Source organism: Dendroctonus ponderosae, unplaced genomic scaffold, assembly GCF_020466585.1.
Source record: "Dendroctonus ponderosae isolate FM_Combo_2020 unplaced genomic scaffold, Dpon_F_20191213v2 Dpon_F_20191213_3, whole genome shotgun sequence".
Lineage (NCBI taxonomy): Eukaryota > Metazoa > Arthropoda > Insecta > Coleoptera > Curculionidae > Dendroctonus > Dendroctonus ponderosae.
The window spans coordinates 6,439,555-6,452,278 of NW_026018508.1; the positions used below are offsets into that span (position 1 = coordinate 6,439,555).

Consider the following 12,724-nt stretch of genomic DNA (forward strand, 5'->3'; position numbering starts at 1 on the left):
TAAACGTGAAAAACTTTCGTTGGACGAATTTTCTTGTAAACTTCATATTTACTGAGATATCGCACTTTGACGCACTAATGAGCAACCCTGTATATGTAAGCAATAACAAATATTTAAACTCGAAAGTGTGGATAAGGGCTCTAAGCCTGTTCGATTCCCATTACATCTTTTGCCACCATCAGTCCAATATACGCGTTCTGGAACGCAAAAACTTGGGGGAAAAAATAAAAAACGACATCCTTGAGGCAATAATCAGCCCGTATGTCGTAATTAGATGCGAGTTCGACCCCATAAAAGCGGCCCCGTCCAACGTCATCTGGTTTTTTTACTATTTCCGCATAATCGTAAAAGGGCCGTCGAGACGCCGTTTCGCGCAAACGGTGTCCGGAATTTGCCTTTCGGACATTTATTGCTCTGAGAAGGGCTCGCTGGGATGGACAGAACACTAGTTTAGCTAATTTATAGCCGTTTGATTTCGCTCGCATTATTCCGGTTCCGCATTTTTCCTGCAAGATGTTATAGTACATTCTGCTCGTCTGGGATAAAGCACAAACATTTTTCTGCCATATGTTGACCAGCTATAAAAACTTTCAAACTTTTGAAAAAACTGATTTCTTTATTCAAAGATGTGGCAAGGGATGCTGTTGAGCTGATCCTTCATTGACTGTAGGGAAAAATAATGGTAATTTTCTTCTCCCACACAATAAAATATTTGTTATCACAAACAGCGGAAATCATACAATTCGCCTTTTTCTTTCCGTTCCAACATGAAAAAATAAATGTTGCAAAGACGCGACATCCGTGGCAAGCCCACAACAATAACATGTTTTTTTCGTCAACTTTTTTCAGCCTGTTTTAGGTACGATTTTGCATTCAAAACCAAACAGTTTTAATTGGTCATCCTACATGTAACTGCACTGTTTAATTCTAAATCAAAACTCTGATATAGTTTTTAATAATAAATTGTAATAGTTGCACTAATCAAGCTGAAGTAATCGCTCCCTCCAATCTTTTTTTGCAGCCACAAGATGAAGTTTTATTATTCAAACTGCTTGAAGAACTTGGTGCTTTAAAAATAACCTTAGACGATTTAATTAAAACTGACATGGGAAAAATTGTTAATCTGCTTAGAACCAGGACGCAAAATAAGGCAATATCTGCCGTTTGTAAAAAACTAATTAAAAATGGAAAAAATCTTTACCTTCTTTCGATAAAACCGATAAAAGTAAGTTTCAGTGGAAATTTGAGAATAAAATATAAAAAAGTAGCAAAAAAACAAACGAACTTTGAAAACCTGATAGTCTCAAGCGATGTTTTGAAAATAAGGAAATAATTATTATTCTTAATAATATTCGCTATATCAACGAACGACATAACTATTAAACGTATTCAACATAAATTAGATTAAAAAGTAAAAAAAACTATTGGAGAAGCTGTTATATACAATTTTTTTTTCAAATTAGAAGAATTAGTCAAAGGTGTCAACCATGTTCGTCAAAAGTTCAGGAAAATGTTACTTGCTGCGATCAACCTCAATTCTGGTGCCATCGAGGCAAAACGAGCATTATGTTTAGCCGTAGACCTGAAATCTCAAATTTTTATTCAAATCACCGACAGACGGTACACAAATAGGGTCAATTCCAGGATTTTTTATTTAAAGAAAAGTCATCTTGAGAGGACAATTTAGTCTGGGCATTTTGAGTGCTAAAAAACTTGCAAGTATGAGTGCAAAGAGCAAAGAACATTGAGGTAGAAAACATTCTGAAGGCGCAGTTGGCTTTCGTTCCAGGTATGCGGTAACACCTTAAAAAAGTAATATGTGTTATTCACACCAAAAGTTTCTCATAGTGACTTTTTTACTCTACATAAATATTTCCTTTCTGTTAAGGTTCCTAAACAGTCATGCTCAAATGGAAAATGCCAGGAGAGAAATTGTTCCTACTTTCAGTCTCAGACAAGGTCAGCTGATGAACCAATGACAACTTTTGCATCTTGTAATGTATGTGGTAATAGATGGAAATTTTATTCTGTGTTTTAAGTCTATATTCCAAATATAACCATTTATGGCTTCAAACCACAATTCTAATTTGTGTGCAGAAAACATCTAAAAAATGTAGAAAAACTATATAATCTTCTTAGAATCCGCAGTCACCTGACCGATATCAGACATACCTACTCTAGGAAAACATAAGTTTTTTTATTTCAAATTTTAAACTACATGATTTTAAGTTAAAGTTTCGAAAAAAAGTTAAATTTTCAAACTAAGGGTTTTTTTGGTTATATTTTTTGTACTAGTTGCCGATGGTTTCCAGAGTTTTGTTGAGGCTCTGGACAAATAGTATTTTTCTTTTGGAAATTCTTTAAAAAAAACACAGAATAAACAAATATTTCACACGTTTTATTCATTTTATCTAAAATCTTGAAATATACTGTTTTAAAAGAACATACATGCTTAGTAAAATCTGAAATTTTTTATATCAACTTTTGAACCACGTGATTCTAAGTTAATTTTGAGAAAAATTAACAATATTTCCGTTTTTTTATATTTCGGAAAGCCCTCTAGTTAAATTTTTTCCAAATGAAATATCAAGTTCGAGATTTTCTGTAAATTTTCCAAATCTGCCAATGAAATGAAATCTCTGTTGTAACTACAAATCTCTACTAATCTCTGGTGCAAACTCTACTAATCTCTGTGGCAACAAAAAAAATTCAAACTGGTTGAAAATTAAATTTACGGGCGCAAAGTTTACCAGATAATATTCATTCAATGTGTTACAGTCAGATACTCTTACAGCTTTTTTCTACCTCACATTAATGTAATATTTACACTTGCATGATTATACCTACTGATGTTAATTATTTATCGACTACAAGTTTTCGTTAAAAAGCATCAGTAATTTTACTCTTATCTTACTATTTCTAGCTGTACTGAATTCTATTCAACATATATTAAAGGTAATTTTTATTTTTATCGCGAATATTTCGATCTCTAGTCATGTTGACTAGTTTTTTTTATTCAAAAAAGAATAATTTTTGATTAAAATTAAGGAATTAAGGGATTAGAGTTGACGAAACAAAACTAAGCAATAAGGAAGAAAAAACCACTTGCAAAAAATATTTCTGAAATAGAAAAAGTAACCCTCATTTTCTGCAGCAGAATCATGTTTATCGTATTTATTAGTCCTATCTCAAAAGGTAAGTTAATTTTCGTCTACTGCGTGTCACACATGTCCAATTAGACCGCTTTGCGGAAAGAATAGGAAATTGGGTGTAACAGGACTGAATAAACAGTCCTGACCGTTAAATAAAATCAGACACCCCTAAGACGTCGTGATCGGACTAGACAACAATGTTTGTTATCGAAAGAAATAACCATCGTCCCATTGTTTTCATAATTCCAAATCAATCAATAATTAATTCGTAAAATAAATATATAGATATTACAAGAGGAAAAATTGTCTGATGTTGATTTTTAAAACCTCATGTAAGGGTAATTTTGAGGAAACTTTCAAGAAGCAACTTGAATAATTAAAATTCTAAAACTAAAAAAAAATGGATTCAAATAATACCACAAAAATAATATAATTTTATCAATTATATAGATCTGTTTGACTACATGGACTACTTATCTAGTTCAGTACTAGATCAATAAACTAGCATCTATCAAAATCTATTGCCAGATCCTAGATTCTAGAACCTTAAAATGAACGTTTTATTTGCTAATCAGAAAGAAGCTTTCTTGTGGCTTAAATGTTTTGATTTCGGTTTTTTCTTCTGGATTCATGCCACTGCCACGAGCGCATTTGAATGTTGCTTCGAAATCTTTGGAATTCGACATCATGGTGGTAACTCGGAAAACATTCGGGATATTTGGCGATTCGTATAATTTCTGAGCCATTTCTGTTAGAGTAAGTGGTTGACAATAATCTGAAATTAAGAGTCAAAAAGTTAGATAATAATTCATTAACTTTAAAGTACAGTTGCGATTGTATCTACTATTTATTTTAAAAATTTTTAAAGATTTTTGTCTAATCAATTAGAAGCTAATAAAAATATGTAGAGCAGTTACTAATGCCAAAATAAAAACTCTATCGTGTTCACTACCTAGGAAATTATACATTTTCTGTGAAATGTTGACTAGATAGATTTCTCTAACTTTATCAACAAATAGCGCTAATGTTATTTTTATCGATTTTTTTGTGTCTTTAAAATTTGATTCTTGAAGAATTGCAAATACGCGTACTCTTATTCCTGATGTTAATTGAACCAAGAAATGCATTTTGTTCGTTCTGCCTACAGAAAAACTACAGTTACTGAAGATTTCCCAATAGAATATTATTGTAGAAACACGGTTTAGCTTTTTGAAACTGAAGAACAAAATATGAACAGTAGAAGAAAGTTAGTTTGATTGTAAAGAAGATTCTTATGTGCTACTTATTTGAAACTCCTGCGAACGAGTTTCTCGTACAATTACAAATTATTACAAAAAAAATCAATTAAATTACACGTAAAATTGAAAATTTTAAATCGTACCTTGAGCAATTAGTATAAAGAACTGTTGTTTAGTAGTTAGATCATTAGCAATCCATGGCAATCGATCATTACCTGCATATGACGAAAAATCGTCAAATGCTATTTGCAATGCTAAATTATCGGCTAGCAGTTCAGAAGCTGAAGCATTAACTAATTTTTTCCATCTTCCTGGATCCTCCTAAAATGAGAATTGCAAATTTCAATATACAGATATATTTAAAAACACTCAAAATACAGCAAAGCCAATCAAGATTTTAGTAAAAGATTTTAATAACACATTGAATAAGTGACCACCACAAAGGGAAACTTTTTTGGCACTAAAATCTCCATTAAATTTCATTCACTCATAGAATGAGGTTCAAAAATTAATGGTAAAGGCTGGAGTTCAGAAAATTCAACCCAATTTCCAGATTTTGAAGAGCAAACCGACGTTTTAAACCCTGCTGAAACTCTCTTGCCGATATCTTACGCTATTCTAAGAAAATTAACTATGAAAAAAATATTGCAAAGTAACCAAATGACGAAAGGCTCGAGCAAGTTATATCTTGAAGGCTGGAATTAAACTAAAACAAATTAAAATTTTCAGAGTTTATTACCGAAAACTTTTTTAATCAATTTCCAACATTCACTTGAATTTTGAAAAAAAATGTTTTTTAAGCTTGAAGCGCAAAAATGACCTAAAATTAAAACATGTCTAGGAAAAGCTGGAATTAAGCAGATGCAACTAAATCTTAAGCGTTTGTTAAGTAAAACCTTTTAATGGACTGCAGTACTCCCTTTGCCCATATCCAACCTCTTATTTTAAAAGTCGCCTTTGAAAGTTAAATGACAAAAAGTTCGATAACCTTAAAAAATTCATCCAAAAGCTGGAATAAAAGAATTGCAACAAAATTTCCCAATTTGGTAAATGACCCCCCGTTAATTGATTGCTGAACTCCACTTGCCTACTTTTGCAAAAACCTAGTCTTCAAGTTTGAGTTAGTTAGTGTGCAAATGACCAAAAAGCTTGTTAGAATTCAAAAACTCATCATCAAAGCCAACGAAATAAGGAATTTCAAACACCGTAAGCTAATCTCACTTACATTATAAGTAATTTGTTGTCCATTCCAGTTCCGGCTTCCTTCAGAAATTTCCAAATTACTTCTTAAACTATCCTTAAATTCGGTCCAAAAAGATGTATCAATACGCCCAGTGACTTCATCTAAAAACCCAGCTATGGCCCTACTAAGGTGAAATCTTAGGTAAAGTTCTGTTATATATGCTGGATTTTGGTCGTCCTTCAAGATTCTATACAAGAAGTTATTTGATACGACTAGAAATTCAATACTTAGTACGTGTAACTCCATGTGCAATTTAACTTACAAACTGTTTCACTGTTGGGAATTACTGCAGGATATTCATACTGAGAAAAAGTACTGAAAATTAAATTTATGTTATGATGCATTGAAGCAAATGATGAAAAAATTGAATTAATAAACATGGTGGAAAGCATATACATTTTTCGTTTTTTTTTAACAGAAGATGCATTCCAGAGTAAAAAATACGACTTCGAAACTTCTTCTCAATGAACTTCAAAAAAGTTCATTTTGTTTTGTATCCAGCCATATCAGTAGCTTGGGATTTTGTACCGACTGCAAATACTCTCACTCTGTTGCCATCAATTTTCGATGAACAAGGATGAATTTAAAAATATTTTAAACCAAATTTAATCAGAGAAATAGAAGTAAAACAAAAAAATAAACTTACAGATTGGGATTGATCGGTTGGTCGATCAAACATCTTCTCGCATCCAACGACACTAATAAATACGAAATATAGTCATTACCAGGTAGAGGTAAAGGGTCTTTCTTATTGTTCCAATCGCTTCCAAAAAACGAAAGCTTTAGATTTCGCAATCGTGCTTTTAAATATCGTTTAGTATGATTTTCCATGCCAATTATTCCATCAGTTAATAGTCGCACAAATTTGTCTTTTAGCAGTTGAAACACGGTCTTAACACGATCTATTGCCAAAGTCTGATGGAACTCGGCTGCAAATATTGATTCTGTTATCTCCGGCATTAAATCCTGGGCTTGTTTGATGCAAAAATTTTCTGGGTTTGGTTTTGAAACGACCAGACTTTGATAAAACTGGAACTGGTAGAACTGTTTCACTTTGTGCAAAACTTCATCTTCATCATTTGTTAATCTAAAATGTTTCAGTCATCAAATCAAAGTCTAAAGCAAAAAAATTAGAAACGATCAATATTAAATATATACGAATAATTGACTGAGAATTCAGATAAAAAAGTATTGATTTGCGAAATTAGAAAGGAGTTTAATGATACTCACCTATTTTTTAACTCTGCCATGACATCGTCAAAATATGAATTCTGCATATACAGATAAATGGGCATTGACTGTTTGAACTTATTGTGGAACATTACGTTGAAAAATACACCCCAATCAATACTGCTGTATTTCTTATTCAAACTTGCAATATCGGTTTTGGTATATCGCTGATTGGTTAGAGCGAATTGAATGTCAATATCTGGAATTCGTTTCTAAAACATCAATTTTTAATTTTTTTAGTAAAATTTTTAGTTTGTTGTCACTCCTCAAATTTAACATTGCTTAAAATGGTCACATAAAAGTTGCACACTGCAAGTGAATCTATTTAAAAAAATGTGGATAAATTAAAACGAATTTAGTATGTTAAAACATAACATTCACATTTGTACTTACCATATTCAGTGGAAAATCGTCACCTTTGTTGGAATGCTAAAATAATAACCAGCATATACTAACTAATTATAATTAAAATTGAAGTAATAAAAATGCATTTACTTTGACGTTTTTTGCATCAATTCAAATATAAAAATATTTATTTATACAGGGTGTTCCGTAAATATGTTAAAATATTTTAACCGCATGTTCTCCTAGTCATTGTATAAAGGGGTCTTCCTGATAATTTTTTTAATTTGAGGTTCCGTTGTTGAGATATTTTATTTCCAAAATGGCGGAAAATATTAGTTTTTGTTGTTTTCGTTTAAAACGATTAAACATAGAAACTTCAATTTTGGCATACATTATAAGCTAATTAAGTTCCATTTTATGATAGGGTTTCGTGGTCCAGTTTGCTATTATACAGGGTAGAAATGTGGAACCCCTACTTTCATTTTGTTCCGACCTTTTTTGTGTATACTTTTCTCGACATAATTGGGTTAATTACTACAAGTTATTTACCAACTTTTCTATCTCTTATTGTTTTTTCCTAAGACCACTAGTTTGTCCGCAAAACAATAAAATCGTTTTCTTTGCCGTTCTCAAAATGTGTAAGTAATTAAGTTAATTTTTTAAAATCTAATAACGTTTTCGTATAATAATTTTGGTACGCAATATTAGTTGATTACTAACAACCTAAATTATTTTTCTAAATTGTGTATTTTGGTTCAGATTACAGTTAACAATAACATGGTAACAATAAGCGCAACCATATAAACAAACAAAATTAAATTTAAATAACCATTCTAATGTTAACTTAGCAGCTGTTAAAATTGGTCACTTTGACATTTTTGGCATAATCGCAGTATTTTAATGAAATTAAAATTTACAGACCGTAAAGTTTGCACTGAAGTTCCTATTTCGTTAGAAATATTAACTATGTTTTCTTGAAGTTCTTCGATTATATTCACTTCTGTTGAATATACCGTATTTTTTAAGTGGCCCAAGAAGTAAAAATCAAGCGCGTTTAGATCGGGAGATTTAGGAGGCCAGTTTATAGGAGCTTCTTGACCTCTCCCAATCCAACGGCTTGGAAAGTTTTGATCAAACCGAAACGATTTAATTTTTTTTGCGGGCAAACTAGTGGTCTTAGGAAAAAACAATAAGAGATAAAAAAATTGATAAATAACTTGTAGTAATTAAAACAATTATGCTGATAAAAGTTTAGGTGTACACAAAAAAGTTCTGAACAAAACATAAGTAAGTGTTCCAGAGTTCTACCCTGTATAAAAGTAAACTGAACTACAAACCGCTACCATAGAATGGCACTCAATTAGCTTATAATGTATACCAAAATTGAAAATTATATGTTTATCGTTTCAAAGAAAAACAACAAAAACTAATATTTTTCGGATTTTCCATTTTGGAGATCAAATATCTCAAAAATAAGACCGCAAACTAAGAAAATTCTCAAGAAGACCCCGCTCTAAAATGACAAGGAGAACACGCTGTTAGAATATTTTAACATATTTACGGAACACCCTGTATAATGTTTTCCTTATATGTTTCATGTGAGTGAGCATATGATGTATCTCATTCACTATTAGGAGTGCATAACTAATTCTTTAACACATTTAGAAGACAAAACTATTTAAACACTTTTTTTGAGCAAAAATCCTATTATTTTCAAGCGTTTATATGATTTAAACAAAATTATATGTTACATTTTTGCAAGATCAAGCACTTTTTCGAATTAGTACCAAAACCCAATTTTATTAATCAAAAATGAGTTGAGTCTACATACAGTTTTTCAACGAAATGTCTAAAGAAATAATCTCTTAAATTAATTATTAAACATATTTGAAGAAAATAAGAAGTAAGCAAGACAGATGCAAATAATAAAGACAAATTAACATTTTTTATATTAAACCCGGCCAAAATTGTTATGGTGGGTCCAGACCTGACGAGCCGAGCCTGAGCCGCGGCAAATTCCTTTGAGGTTTCGTCGAAATACCGCCAGAAAATGAATCGTCTATCGGTGTTTTGACAAAACATCAAATAAATCTGCCGCGGTCCAGGCTCGGCTCAGGCTCGCCTCGTCAAACTGACCAGTTTGGTTGTAACCTACCTCAATACGTTTACTTTCATTACGTGTTATAAATAAAAAATCTTTCATCTCTCGAATTGTTGCCTTTTCGACACAGCTTTTGTATTTCTCATAAGCGCTTTTCAAATTCGATTCAGCGTGTGTAATACTGCTAATACTCATACAATATTCTTTCATTTCACTCTCAATAGACCAGTTTTGCAGTATTGCAGTGTTATAAAAATCGCTGGGTGGTAAAAGCTGAAATTAAATATTTAATATTTTTTTACAAGAAGTTGCAGATTTTTACCTGCAATCCAAACCCTTCAGACGTGCTAATCAGATCAAATCTAACTTCGAAAAATGGGGTAGTTTGTCTGGCCATTAGTGAAGCTAATAATACCGTTAGATTGTTTGAGCGAATATTTGTGCTAAGGACTAAAACAATCAATTGTTATTAAATACTGTTTAGTTTATAAGATTTGGAAGAATTCCTACTTTGTTCGATTTTTTCCTGATATCCATACTCAAAGCCATATTGGAATTGTACACAACTTTTCACAAATCTCCTAAAATGTTCTGCTTGTAAATTATTAGGCGGATTGTCCAGGGTTTTTCTCAAAAGCTTCATTTTTGCCGAAAGCATAGTCTTCCTTGTACTCCTGCCACATGCAAATTGGTAAAAATCTTCGCATGAATCTACAGAGTGATCCATCTGTTGAAGAATATCGCCGACCTTTTCTTTGCATTGAAAATCTTCGCAGATATTTGTTGAGTTTGAAACGAGCAATTCCATGTTATCAACCAAAGCTTTGTCTATGAGATTGCTATGCTCTGTAGAAGTTGTTGTCCAGTTTCGCATAGAAATTGGTGTAGAGTTTCTTTGATCTTCAATCGTATGGGTTGTAGGGTTCGTATGCCCTACATGGGCTGAGCTGGTTGTAGTGGATGTTGGTTTTGGTGTTGTTGAATTATATAAGTCACCTGTAATAAGAAATATGTTAATTAATTTGCTTGATTGTTCAGTATTTTTCATTTTTTAATGTTCTGAATTTTCAATATTCTGCATCAGGAAATGAAACTGAATACCTGAAATAAATTGAAAACGACGACGAAAACTCCCAAGGAAACTTCCAACATGAAAAAAAATTGTCTACAAAAAGTCGAAAAGGTCTTGAAATTAATTTGCTAAATTTGGAGAGTTTGTAATCTGGAACTGAAGAACTGTGACTACTAAATGCAGTTTAAAAGTGGTCAAATAAGGGCTATTTAACATGTTTTTGTTGAAATTAAATTTAAATATACCATTTTATGGATATTTTGGAAATTATATTCAAAGTGGAAACCACATGAAAAGTTTGCTGAGATATTCCTAAAAATAATGTAACACTAAAAAGACATTTTCATTTAAAAAAAATTCCGCCAGATAATATTTACCGCCCAACATAATATTTACCAATATATTACCGCCCAACAATAAACAAATATTTTGCAGAATAATTTGGTTACTTAAAACTTCTTCTCAAACGTACTTATGCTGGTAATAGTACTTTATAATAAAACCATTAAATTGGGCAAAATATCAAACTGAAGATACCGTTGGCTCTTTTTTTGAAGTGTTTGTCTTGCATTCGTTGAGAACATCTTTGGAAAAACAAGAACATTCTAATTTGGAAAACGCTCTTAAAATTAATTTAAGAATACCATCCTATATAAAAAGTACACATAAATTACTAGACATTTTATAAAAAATAACCTTGTAGATATACGTTATAAATAGTTACTGTTTCCTATCAACTTTACTTACTAGTCTTGCGAACAGTGCTGCTTTCTTTGCTAGATCCATCCGACGAACTTAATTCAACAGTTGTGGTTAATTTTGGGGTCTGTTCTTCAGACTTTCCATTAGTTGTTTGTTCCTCTTTTTCAGAAACTAGTTTGCTATTAATTTCGGAGTAATTTTTATGCGTTAGTTCAGTTGTGCCATCAGAATTTAAACGCTCATTAGTCGATGCCTCTGTAGACTTTAAAGTTTCAGCAGTTTCAAGATTTGAATCAGTTGAATGTTCCAATAACGAAGGCTCTTCTGAAGATGTAATTAAAATATTTGTTGACGTATCCAGCTCATGATAATTATCATCAATTTTGGTTTTATTCGTTGTGGTTTGGAGTCCAGCATTTGACTAAAAGTTTAACAAAAATGCTCTTAAGCGTAAAGTAGATTTTTGCATGCTGGTATCTTCAATATCGAATGTTTATGTCATTACATAGTGGTGAAATAAAAAAGTTTGGAACCTAAAAAGGCTATTAAAAAAAAACAATTTAAGTTGTGTTTTGTTATTTTTACTTTCACGTTTGACTTAGATACTAATATGATTTATATTTATTATTAAAAGTAATTAGCTTATTGAATAAATAAATTTAAATCGTTTTAAATAGTTTTCTGAAATAGCTGAAAAGAAACCAAATTTGTCAGCAAATTAACTGAAAAATTACTGCATGAAGTAAAGTATCAAAAAAGTTTAAAAACTTGAATTATCAGCCAAAAATTATTCATTTCATTAAAATTCATTAAAAACTCAAATTCTTATTTTGCTAAAGGTAAAATCTACCACTTACTGAATCATGCCTGACTTTAGTAACTAAAACAAGTAGACAATAAATCACAACAAACAATATAAGCACAATTAACATAAAGCTTATAATTGCTTTGAAGGAATGATCCCGTTTGTGTTTTGGCGAGCAATAATCTTCGTTCACTCTATAACTTTCCCCGCAACACCATGGCATTTTGTAAAATATATTTCAGCACAATAATGCGATTAACTCTATAATAAAACGTTAAATGGATAGTGCCAGAGTTCAAAGTCTTATACCCTATCAACCAGAATATCTGAGGTTTGAAACCATATTATAGACATCGATCACATTGGCAATTTGAACAAATTGGTTACACGTTATTTTGTTTAATTTTGCTAAAAATGCACCACTAAAATTGGAATATAAATGTTAATGAGCATAGTACAATAATAGTTGCATTTATTATACAGGGTTCTAGATAAGTTCTATATTGTTGAGGCGAATTAATAATTAATAATACAGGGTTATTCACAACCTTATGTAAAAGACTAATATTTGTGCAAATAACTCGAAAACGAAGACAGATGCGAAAAGCTGCAAGAGATCATAAGATTCTTAAATTGAACAACAAATTGTTTGAAGCTCCTTTTCAAGCTCTTTAACGTAAACGTTTGAGTGTGATACGTATATGGTTTTTCGCGATATTAAAACATACTTCTCAAGAGCTCTCTCAAGCTTGAAGCTCTTTTTCAAGCTCTGCTTTCGTTATGATCAATCGACAAAAACTATATCGATTCTCTATAATCGAGAGGATGAATCTGTG

The 12,724-nt window shown here is 31.4% G+C and overlaps 1 protein-coding gene across 1 annotated transcript; it reads right to left on the bottom strand.

The window, feature by feature from the left end:
- Positions 1–3,563: 3,563 nt before the first annotated feature.
- LOC109543655 lies at positions 3,564–12,198 on the bottom strand. The gene is made up of 12 exons (XM_019913474.2): positions 11,941–12,198; positions 11,129–11,504; positions 9,820–10,305; positions 9,632–9,759; positions 9,364–9,582; positions 7,257–7,292; positions 6,864–7,075; positions 6,280–6,720; positions 5,896–5,948; positions 5,616–5,845; positions 4,534–4,711; positions 3,564–3,927 (listed from the first exon to the last, which is right to left on the bottom strand). The coding sequence occupies exons 1-12, from the start codon at positions 12,109–12,111 to the stop codon at positions 3,713–3,715; spliced, it is 2,745 nt and encodes a 914-aa protein (XP_019769033.2). The 5' UTR covers positions 12,112–12,198; the 3' UTR covers positions 3,564–3,712.
- Between the last annotated feature and the right edge of the window lie 526 nt (positions 12,199–12,724).